Source organism: Tachypleus tridentatus, chromosome 11, assembly GCF_004210375.1.
Source record: "Tachypleus tridentatus isolate NWPU-2018 chromosome 11, ASM421037v1, whole genome shotgun sequence".
NCBI classification, from domain to species: Eukaryota; Metazoa; Arthropoda; class Merostomata; order Xiphosura; family Limulidae; genus Tachypleus; species Tachypleus tridentatus.
The window spans coordinates 52012383-52025376 of record NC_134835.1 but is presented as its reverse complement, the minus strand read 5'-3'; the positions used below and the strand labels follow the sequence as shown (position 1 = coordinate 52025376).

Genomic DNA, 12994 nt, shown 5'->3' with positions numbered 1-12994 from the left:
AAAGTATATCATAAATTCAATGGTATAAATTTCAATAATGTCTTAAAGTTTCATTAAAACATTATACATATACATAGACTAGGTAACATTTTCACATATGGAAAATCCATTTCACTAAATAACAAATGTACAAACTTTTCATAGCAAGTTACACATGCATAAGAAGCCTTTCTTACCTTAACTCTCTCACTACAGGCTCAGTCTAAATGACAGAGTTCATGGCCTTTAAAGTTTTGTATATCTTCAGATAATTTTGCAAGCTTTCAGTAATCAGAATTTTCAATGCATTATTTTCATCACAAATTTTGCCACGAATATATGGAGACAAAGTGTTGAGTGCTAAGTTATTTTAATCTGACAAATCTTAAAATCCATTTGCATAATCTCCAAACCTTCCTAAATAAATTTCAAACATTTTTGTTTTAGTAAAACATTGTATTTATCTGTTATTTTCTCCACCCTAACTCTCTCTCTCTACAAGATTGGTCAATTGATCTTGCAACTACCAAAATAAAATTTGAAAAAAAAAACATTACAAATTACTTCTTTTTTCAGAATGATTCTAAATTGTGACATGAAGCATTCTTTTATATCCTAAATGAATTTAAACTAAAAAAGTATACATCCAATTATATTTAAATTTTATTGTAATGTTACCTTTTGAACTGTGATTGATATTCGTACCTTAAAATTCATAAATCACTGATGCTCACCTTACCCTAACAAATTACATAATACATGAGCTACTTGTTAGTGTATCTGTGAAAAAAATATTTTTTTTTATCTAGACTTACATAACCTAAAATGTTTCTAGTTTTTACATTTTAGTTACTTTGTAATAATAAATAAAAAATATATACTAAAAACAAAATATAAAGTACTTAAATGGGGCTTCTTTGTTGTTGTCAAATGTTGATGAAACATAACCCTACATTTTTATACTAATAGTTCTACTGCTCTAAATACTGCTTTACCTAATTAAACAATGCACCTAAGAACACAGAGTAATAACATGCAAAAAGCAGACAATGTTTGGCATCTACCACAATTTCTCTGGCTTTGTAACTATGAGACAACCATCACAAATTCCTCCAAGCTCATCAATGCATTTTATATGGGAATGAAGCTTGTACTATAAGATAAATTGACAATTCTCTGTACAGAAAACAATAAAATACATAACATCACTTGGGCTTTTATTGGTTATAAATAATATAGTATTAAACTTTAGAAAGAACTATTAGCAATTTCTGAAAGATGTGATTAGGTTTGTTTTGAAATTCATGCAAAGCTACACAAGGATGATCTACAATAGCTTTCCCTAATTTAGCAGTGAAAGACTAGAGGGAAGGTTAGCTAATCATCACCACCCACCACTTAACCTATTGGGCTACTCTTTTACCAATGAATAGTGGGATCAAACATCATATTATTATATTCCCATAACTATAACCACCTAGCCATATCAGGACAAAAAGATGTGGCAAATGGGAATAGCAAGAGGAATCTAACTTTCTGTCTTATGGCTCTGTAACTAAATAAGATTGAAGGTTATAAAAATTATGCTTTATTATAATGTTGCGATCATTCAGACAAGTAATTTATTTTAAACTTTATATTTCTTTGAGAGGTGGTAAAAATATTAGAAAAGAGATGCCTAAAGAGAAAATATCACAATTCTTGTACTGGGAGAAAATCAAGGTTGTTTAATATTACACAATAAAATCAAAACTGAAAACGTATATAATATTAAGATTATCAACCATGTTTCTGAGCCAACTTTATTTGTACACCACTGTAAGAAAGCAGTTTAATTAAATTTGGAATTTAACTCACTAATACCTCATGACATGCACAAAAAGATGTCTACAGTAAAAACATTAAAGTACTTTTGTACTTTTACTTTTTACAAATAGTAATGTAATGCGACAGTCAGACAAACAAAAATATATTAGAATACAGAAAATAAAAAAATTTATATTCAATTAATTTTTTGCTGTCTAGCCCTACATAACATACACAGTTGCTTATTCACTAGCCATCAACATATGCAGTAGGTTTTATTCCCTTTGCTTGAATTTTCTTTATTTCATAGATTTACTTATAATTCCATTATTTATAGGATCGATAAATCCTAGTCTATTTGAAAACATCTTATGTGGTCAGACAAACTCACACACACAGTTTTATTTAATAAAACTTCATGCACCTAGCTTTAGTTAATAAAACTATATTGAAAGTAAACAATAAAGTCAAATAATGATATTTATAATAGTGTTTAGAGTATAAAACAGTTATGAACATTCAGTGTATGACATGATTTTACAAGCTGAAACAAACCCACAAAAACAAAGATTAAAGAGCATTGCAAAGAAAAAGTAGCTAAGAGCTGTAAAGTTAGCTGAATATGCAGAAATATATGAATACATTTTTGCAAAGCATTTTAAGCATGTGGTTTTCAAGAAACTGCACATGCAGATTAGAAGATTAAACATGAGCTAAGTGTTATTTTTGTGAAACACTTTGCATATAAAAAAAACTAAACCGAAATCAAAAACAGTTGTCATATCATGACATTGTGTACTATACTCTTTGGATTAAAAAGTTCGATTAAGCAAAAGACATGTGAGGTAACTGAATAGAAAAGCCAATACACAATCCAGAATCCTCAGACACAAACCTTTTTTTTTTTGTATGATAAAAGATTTGTAATGTTTTCTCGAGAACTTTGTGAGAAAAGTTAAAAAAACATAAATCCAAGCACATTATTTATATAGATTATACTAATTATATTTATGCTTTGTATCAGTTTACTTACATAAAAACCTAGCAAATTTCTACTTTTCACTGATATGTTTGCCTGTTCAAAATCATAGATACCTAAACACAGAGAATTAGTGAAAAAAAAAAAGGCTGCCTTGGCCAATATTTAGCAATTCACAAATAAAAATCAAGTATTCAATATTGTATACTCTCATCTTACATTTATTGTCCACTTCAAGTTCATTAAGTTGTTTGCATGATTCCAATTCTTGTTCTAATACACTTGTTGTTACACTACTCAGTTCTGTTCTGAAAAGACATATTTCAAAGACAAACTATTATACACATGTGAAAAACACCAAATAAATTCTGTAAAAATTTACAAAAGTTTAAAACCTTTTATGAAATTCTACACCAACAAAAAAATGTAACTCGATACTATACAGAAATACACCAAGTTTAAATTACATCTTAGGTACTAAAAGAAAATTGTAACTTACTTCCATAAAGAATTATATATACTCTTCTCAGTGGTGTAAAAAACACAAATCAAAACATTCCATAACAAAAAAAAAAGTTTCATTCTGTCAAGAAATATATCAAATTCAAAAAATAGTAGACACCCCCATAAAAGTAATCATCAACTTTGTTTTCTAAAGAATAACAAGTAACTTAGGAAATTGATATTTAAAAACTACACCAGATATCAATTTTATTCTGTATGGAAATAAACCAGATTTAAATTAGGTATTAGACTATGTATAAAAGACAATACTAGCTTAATGCTGGAATAAAACATAACAATTTCAATGTACATGTTAGACACACCAAAGAATTATTTTGAACAGAAAAACATTAACTTCTAAAAAAACCTAGTTTTACAAATGTAAAACTTGTGTAATTTCATTGAGACCCAGAAATAAATTTGAAAGTAACCTACATATGAAATCCCATGATTAAATTTTCATTTACCATGTCTATTTAACCTCAATGATGTGATCTTTTCAATAATGGTCTCAAAATGAGCCAGTACCTGGTACTTTAACCCATACATTATTAATTCTAGATTGGCTAGGTACTGGAAAAATAGACCTCTTAAGGTGTTTCATATCTTATTTGGTTAACTTTGGTGTGCTGAATACAAAAATCTATGTTACCAAGAGAGAAAATGACATTTAAAGAGTGAAAATGTAAAAATGAACACAAAACCATTTTTGAATACCTTTAATTAATGTTGAAATACTGTTCGTTACCTGTTTATACATATGTATAAATGAAAGAATCATATGTGTATGCCTTTCTTTACACTACATACAAGGAATTCTAGTTAATTCAAACTGCTAGGTCCTGTAGACACAAAAAATTTTTTAAAATGCACAGGTTTTGAACCTTTGAGCACCAAATAATCACTAAAAAACACTACATAAAGTAAACAACATACAGTTTGCACACAGATGTCCACAATAAAGTTAACAGTTTTCATCAATGACAATAAATTGCAGAAAAACCATGTAAAAGTATCACACAATTAACCCTTTTGCCTAGGATAGGTCAAAGTGTACATGCCACAACTTTTCACAGAATTACATGTAAAATTTGATAAAACTACTTTATTATAAAATGTATATGAATAAGCTTGGCATCAGAACTTAGGTAATAAATAAAAGTTCAGTATACTTTAAGTTTTAAATTCTTGATTACACAAGGAAATGTCTTCTTTCGTCTCTCAAACATTTTAGTACTCTTCTGAGAACTACAAAATTTAACACACATTAATCATGATAATGTTCTCATTGCTCAGACAAAGCATAATTTAAATAACTTTCAATCATGTTTAATTACAGAACATTAAAGTAAAAAGTCAGATCCTCCTTGCCACACCCCCTGTCATATTCGCTTTCAGAACTTTCCAATAGTTCTCTCTAACACTTAATACTATATTATTTATAACCAATATAAAGTCAAACTTTTTTTCCCATCAAATGATGCATTATATTACATTGTTTTCAAAACAGATAATTGTCTATTTTCTTTTCAGTTCAAACTTGCTTCCAACAGGAAACACAATAAGCTTGGCTGAATTTTTAATGGATTTTGTCTTATAGTTAAAAAGTCAGATAAATTGTGATAGTTTGGAACATTTTGATTTTGCATGTCATTATTATATGTTCAATTATGCATTATCTAATTAGATAAGCATTATTTAAAGTAGTAGTACCATTAACGTAAAAAATACAGTTAAGTTGCAACATCATATAATAGAAAAAAAACAACTTTATTGTATTGTATGTTTTCATGTGTATTCTCTATGTATTATTATAAAAGTAACTAGAATGTAAAAATTGAAAACTTTTTCAGACAGACGAAGTAAAATAAATAACCATATTAATAATAATAATGTTTATGAGATATGTTCAAGAGTAGTATGTGCATTATGTAATTCAACACCATAATGTGTGCTGCATATTAGCCACGTGACTTGCATTTTATATGGCACAAGTAGTAGTTAAACATGGTTCAAAGGGCACTAAGTATAAACAGATGTGTACTGGTACAAGCTGTAAGCTACTTAAATAATCAAGTAATCACTTTTAAGTAATGATACCTTAAAAACAGAAATGTTCATATTTATTGGAAGAGCTGTTCACTTTATCCTTTTGCATATGGTCATACTTTAGCACTTGTTGAAAATAAGCAACATGTAGTGCACATTATAATTAAGTTTATCATTGAGTACAAAAGAACACCTTAACATAATCATAAAGGGAGACAACATGCATTGTGAATTGTAAATAAAATGTTTCATTGAACAATAACATGTTCTTTTCCACTTGCAGAAGTTAAACATGTAGTGTACAACGTAAATAAAGTTTTTCATTGACAGTGAAGTGCTTTTTCCTCTTTTTTTTAAATTTATTAAATTCTATTTATGAGACTAAAAAATTTCACTGTTTAGCATCTGTGACTCTTCATTGTGAAACCCTAGTGAGAGAAACCTACATACATCCATTTCCATTCCAACTGTAGAATTTTGCATGAAGAAACTTCAGTAGTAACTATTAAGATAAACACGAAATGTGAGATGAGTACAAACTACAACATGATTCCATAGCTGTGGTATTAGAATATCAACCATGGTGTATGTATTGTACAGAGTCAAACATGAAATTATAGACTATCCAGATAAGTACCCTGAATGTTAATTACATGAATATAGTTTTAAGAATGAATGATCACAGATCATTTTCAGTATTCTTCATATAACAATTATCTTCACTATATCTGGTATAATTAAATAGTACTTATAAATAATACTACTACTTTACAACATTTACTATAAAGAGTTCTAAATCCTTTGCTAGACTTGTATCTATTCATTTCGCAACATGCAACTTGAGAAGACTTAGACATGTCAAAATTGAAATAAGTCATCTGTTAATTTTCTTCCATCGCATTTCTTGAGGAGCTGAAAAAAATGTTTTATTTCAAAGTATTACATTATGCAAGCACACTACCAATCATAGATACAAACACAACAATATGGCATGTACTTTCAATTCATGCTGTGATTACCACTTCTCAACTTAGTAATATAGTTTTCCAAAATCAGCACCCCAGCATTTGACCAGAAGTGTTACTAACTTTTATCCTAAAATGTTGTTAGCATTAACAAGAAAAATGTTCGATATAAGCACCCTAAAACTGGCCATAAAAGTTATGTCACCAACTTTAACCTTAAAATGCAATTAATATTACTATGGAAGTACTTATACAATTACTAAAAACAAATTACATTTAAATTATGATTATTACTACCTATTACAAATCACGTTTTACGATTAATTTGTGTTGGTAGAATTTAAATGATATCCAGGAATTTCAAAAGTATTTTAATTTTTCAAAGAAATATGATTTATCTGTTACATCTACTGTGACTTCATCGATTCAATGACATGCTTAAAATATAGAACTGAGGTAAGAATAACAGATCTTTATGACATTTGATTTAACCTAATCTCACAAGATAATCATTATAGCCTAACATAAAATCATGAATACTTCAAGTGTTTAAACATGTAATTAGGTTTATATGCAATTTTTTAATAAAAATTATTACAAAATATTGATTTACCTGTAGTAAAATTATTACTAAATATTAAATTGATGCAAAATTATTTTCCTTAATAGATAAAATGGTGACCACAAGACTCCTTGCCTGTTGGGTACCTCTTAAAATTAACATGGTAGCTTCTAACTGAATTAAAGACACATTTAAAACCTTTAATTTTCTAAAATATGACTAAGTTTTTTACAAAGTACAAAGAAAAGAATGTTATTAATATTAGTTTATTTCTTTCAGCTTTAATGTTTTAACAAGGTATATGTTTCTAATGGTCAATAATATCTTAGCACAAAATTGGAAACATTTAAAATGACCTTTCCTTTCAGAATTCCTTTTCTGTGATAGAACTATCTAACAATCTTACATAAACGTTTTAAACTGACTTTAAAAATACAATTTATGTAGCAGTTTTCAAAATGTTAAAAGTAAAACATGTACTTGCCAAAGTTTACTTACTTACCATGAATTCATCATGCATTACCGACATTAACAGTTTTTATTCAACAGTATCTTCACTAAAATTTATCATAATACTTTATTAAGGAATCTGCACTGCTGATTCTTATGTAAACTTTGTATTTTGAGAACAGTCTTGAGGAATTTTAAAACCTATAAAATATTTCTGCCACTTATGACAAATTTCTGGCAAATATCATCCAGTATTCAATATTAAGCTATAATGTTTTATTGACACATGTTAAACTTTAATAATGTGATAACAAAAATGTATGCTGCTACTTTGTTTTTCTCACTCTTTTCTTCAAACTAAGCTTTTTACCACCACCATCAGCTCAAACTTAAAGTGGGCCTTACGTTTTATTTATGCTGTCTCACCTAAACAAGTCACACCACTGGATCTTGGTTGTACACTGTGCTTCAGTTGTTCCTGTATTTAGATAACAGCACAAGGTGTCTACAGGATGCCCATCATTATCTGTTAAATTCACTGTAACTGAAAGTTCAGACTGTCCTTTCAGTAGCTCTTCTGATAACTCACAATGCTGTGGAAAATTAAAGCTTGAGATTCTAATCTAAAATATATACATTTTTAAGTTTCATAACTGTTATTACAAAAATGAGTCAACATCAATATTTAACTTTTTATTATATAACTAATTAACCTTAATATTGTGTTTTACTCATAGAAAAATTAATAAAAACAAATACTATTTTTGAGGATACCTCATGCAATAAACATAAAGCATTTAAAGTTATAAATTTCTTATACTGAAAATGTATTTCCAATAGGTACATCCCTCCTCTCACAAGATTAGCTATTGTCCTTCATTGCTACCCAATATGCAGATTTTTCTTTATACATGCCACAAACCTTCCACTCCCCCTTATTGAAATCAAGTGATTCCAAAGTGTGTCTTATGTAAATCATCACATGTTGCCGCACCACTAATAGAAGAACAGTTCACTCTACTGAACTATACTTTGAAGTCTGGCAGAAGACAGAAGTACCAGAAGAGTGTGGGAAAGAAAGGTAGGGAGTAGGAGTGTAGGGAAGTACCTACTAAAAATACAATTTCAATGCAGGAAAATTATAACTTCTGATATGGCAATTCCCTCTTTCCACAAAATTAGCTTGAATTCCACATTGATTAGGAGGGACCAGTGCGAGAAAAAAACAAAATTATCCTTAAAAACATCCAAAGGATATTTCTGTAGATGAGAGAATCAGACAAAGATCAGAAGAGGAGAACTGCAACACTTCTGACCAGGTATATTCTTCATCCACCTGTAAGGAGAGGATAAAAAGGATGGAAAAACAAATGAAGCAGCTCCAAGTGGACTAGAATCATGGGAGGATAAGTATCTGAATCCTTAAAAACTGATATACACAAGTCAATCCCACACAGCAGAAAAGTGGGTAAACAAAGAATGAACCCTGATTAAGTAATTCGTGATGATGAGAAACCCACTCGAAGTAAAGATGTATTTCAAAACAGCTGGTCTGTGTATTAAAAAACCTTTTTCGAATAAAGTAGAGAATAATATTTTCACTTTCTTATGTCATCTTCATGACAAAACGTTGTTCTCTACTTTATTTTAATAAAAGTTTTAACATTCATACCAGCCATCTTGAGATACAAAGGATGAGTCCCATAGCACAGAGTAGTTTGGGCATGACTATGCCATACTCAGAAAGTCAACTATATCCAAAACCAATATGATATAAAGTTTTACTGAAAAAAAAAACACATCTGAAATGCATTTAGGTTTTAGAGATTACTAAAGAAAAGTTGAGATTTTTGAGATGAGGAAAAATATTTTTACTTTTAACATGACAACTACATCGTACACGAGCCATTCAAAACAAATAATCAATATATTTATGGACAACTCTTTATTTTAGTTTATTAAAAGTACTTCACTAAAAATATGATTTTTCGTATGTGAAAGACTTATAAATTGAGAGTGCCACATTTTTTAAAGATATACACACTATATTGAAAGTTAGAAATATTAAATCTGGCACCCAGAACATGATACATGATTAAACAAATGTAGTGCATGCAAACCCAATAGAGATTTAACATATGAAAACAGAATGATCCCTACTAGTTGCTACCTTGATGATTACTACGTGCCACTAACATCGAACTGTTGGAACAAATCAGCATCGGACAATGTCTTATTAGAAGTAGGAAATGATCCAAAGTCCGACAGTGAGTTAAAAGCTTGAGGACATTGATAACACCTGCCAATGTAAGAATCTTGACATGATGTGTGTCGTTGAAGAAAGTAGCAAGCTGTAGCAACTGAAGGAGGAGGAACAGGTAAGAGTTGGGAAGAGGAAAGACAGGAAATCATAACAGGTACCACACTTGGCTCTGACCACAACAAATGGACTATCAGAAGGGAAAGAGTAGACTGTTGTTGGAACAATACCACCCAAGATTCCAAATTCTCCTGAGCCATATCAAAGACAAAATATCATAGAAAAAAAAGGGGGCCATACCTAAATCCCAGAGATGAGGTGTAGGTAAACAAGCACTCAATAAGACAGCATCCCAACCCAGAAGATCCCCAAAACAAAGAAAGCATGTATGTAATGGCCAAAACCAAAAGATGACAAATGAGTCAATGTGGAGATTAGAGAGAGAAGATGTTCCCAGAAAAATCCTCAGAATTTCTGTGAAGAGCCTCAAGTAGGAGATGAATAGTGGGAAGATGTCATAAAAGAATCATGAAAAGAAAACAGAGGTTGGAAAATTGGGTACGGTTTAAAATGATAGAAGATTCAGGGTCTGCAACCCAAACATGTAAAACAGAACCCAGTAATTGTTGGTTAAGATAAGGACTGTATATAATGATTAGTGAGGGTATACTGATTTGAGGCCCATGGTTAATAAAGCATGCTAATGCCATTGTTTAACTGGGAAGTGAATTATTCAGCATGAATCTGAATGTTATCAGAGGGTGGAGGGGAACAAAAAGGGTTGGAATGTTCATGTAGAAATGAAGAACATGGGTTATAAGAAATAGGGGTAAGAGATAAAACATCCCTTAAACAAAGTTAAGAAACAAAGTAAAAAAATATATGGAAGATCAAACTGAATCCTCCAGAAAGATATAGGAAGGCATGGCAAAATCAGGAGGTGGAATTAAATGATCAAAGTTCTCATCAGGTTCAACATGTTGACGATGAAGTGGGGAAAAGTCTGGAGATAGTATGTTTGTTATTAAGCACAAACATTATACAACAGGGTATCTGTGCTCTGTTCACCCTGGGTATTGAAACCCCAGTCTTTAGTGCTATAAGTTTGCAGATATACCACTATGTTATTGGGAAGGGGAATCTAGAGATAGAGGTTGACCCATGTAGTGCTTAATCTCCCTGCAAATAAGCATGGATAAAGCACCTGTCAAGACTGAAAAAGTGGAGACATTAACTTCAGAATTCATGTTTTAAGAAAAGTCGACAAAAAGGAAATGTATATTTAAAAAATCAGGCAACTAGAATGAAGTAGAATAAAAAAGTAATTCTAAAGAAAACTGGGTAGCTTATAAATTAAAATCACCTTGTGCAGAAACTGTATTTCAAACTGAAATAAAGTCGAAAAATAAACACATCCAAGCACAAGTATTGCCAAATGAGAAGTGATATTTTGATAAATGTGTATAGAGAAAGGCACATGCATTCACCTTGCTTCTATTGGTGGAGATGTGACACAATGATTTACACAGGAGACAGACTAAAATCACATGATTTCAATAGGGAAGGAACAGAAGGTTTGTGGCATATTTAAAGAAACAGTTTGCACATAGGGACCAGCAATGAATGAGAATAGCTAACCTTGTGAAGAAAGGGAAGAACCATATTGGAATACCTCAAAATCTTAATTTTCCCAATAGTAGGTATCACCAAGAAGAGTGTAGATTAGTACTTCATTTACTCATTTCTTTTAATAAGCCATTGTAAACAGTATACATGGCTCAAAGCTACGTTCATCAGGACAGCTGATATGTTATTTACAACAAAGCACACAACCAGTGATTTATAAAGCTGAAAACATGCATTTTTAAACACTTCAACCAACAAAAGTATCTGAAATACCATAATACATTCTTCATTCTAAAAACCCATAATGTGTTAATTAAACATTAGATATTTAGAAAGGAGTATCACCAAAAATATTTGTTATTTCAGTCTAGCTACACTAATTCAAAAGCAGACACTTGGTATCATAAAATGGAATGCCTTTAATGTTACTTAACTAATTAAAAGTTGTTTAAAAAGTTAGTTTCATTAACAGGATCATGTTTTTTGTAGTATTTCTAAATAACATAAAAGTTTAAATTCTTAATACTTTCTTTCGCATTATTATAAAAATCCAAAAACACAAATGTTATAATAAAATACATGTATTGCTACACACCTAAGGCAAAATATTCTCTTACCCAAACTGGTGAAGAAAACTTAAGATGACTAGGAGCCTTCCACAAAACTTCTACCACTTCATCATTAACAGTCATTTGTATGTGATTTTGTATGAAAGGTTTCTGTAAACAAAAATAGAAGTTCAATAAAAGTTCCAAAACTCTTTATTCAATATTTAAAAGATCATTATAATGACAGAGAGTCAACTGTGATGTCAAAATAAAACATTTCATTATGTCTAGTGGCCTTATAAACAAGAGTCATAACATGACAATTAATAAAGACTTGAATTTTAAAAATATTTCAAACAATAAAAGAGTGTAATATGAACAAATGTTACATTTCATGCTGATACTGGCTTTAATGGGGAAGTTATCATGCTAATAAGTAATATGTCACAATAATGAGTCTAATTATCACCAAAAAAATATTAATTAAAATCAATTGCTCACTGTGTATTTATGTTGCAGAAAATTAGTAAACTTTTTAATTCAAGCTATGAGGATGTTCATACAGAGCACATGTATCAAATTTTATCATTCCTACATAAAGTTATGATGTTAAAACAAATAATATTATGTATGTCTTCATCCCAATTGTATTAATTATGCATATAACATGACTTAAAGAGAACTTTCAAAGGTTGTACATAACACTTTTTTGTGCTCAAGTTGAAGTTTATAAGAAGTGCTTAACAGTGTTTCCTCAGCATGTCAGTTTGAAGGGTCACAACTACCTCAACAAAAATTTTCAACTGTAAATATACCAAGTTTATGTGTATGATATTTTTCATATTTTTAATATACATAAATGAAAGTTGCTATATTAAAACACACAAAACACATCAAAATATTACAATGTAGATTTCAGGAATATTGGACAAGGATAAAAACTGAAACTGTATCTTTAAAAATGTGATTTAAATAAGTATATCAGTTGCAGAATACACTATTACAAAACTACTAACAATTTCTACTTCAAATCCAGGCAGTTCAAAAACAATTCCCTTTCCACTTGCAACAAACAAATAGCTATTTTTCTTTATCAGTTTATAAAGTTTTGTGCTGTCTGATCCACTGAAAAGAAATTTGAAGAAAAAAAAAACTACAAAAAGTTATTTCACCCATGATTTCAGATTGCTGACTTTTTAAAAGGTTCGTGAGCATCAAAGATTACCAATCTGTTTCTGGAAATGACAGTAACCTCAAAGAATAACT

At 29.9% G+C, this 12994-nt stretch overlaps 1 protein-coding gene across 8 annotated transcripts in view; it reads right to left on the bottom strand.

The window, feature by feature from the left end:
* RabGGTa (Rab geranylgeranyltransferase subunit alpha) overlaps positions 1-12994 on the bottom strand; it is a 41820-nt gene that overhangs the window by 5221 nt on the left and 23605 nt on the right. For all 8 annotated transcript variants that reach the window (XM_076467257.1, XM_076467256.1, XM_076467258.1 and 5 more), the window contains 3 exons: positions 11798-11899; positions 7721-7887; positions 2984-3072 (listed from right to left, as the gene is read on the bottom strand). In XM_076467257.1, the coding sequence (XP_076323372.1) occupies positions 2984-3072; positions 7721-7887; positions 11798-11899 (358 nt within the window). The remainder of the gene's footprint in view (positions 1-2983; positions 3073-7720; positions 7888-11797; positions 11900-12994) is intronic.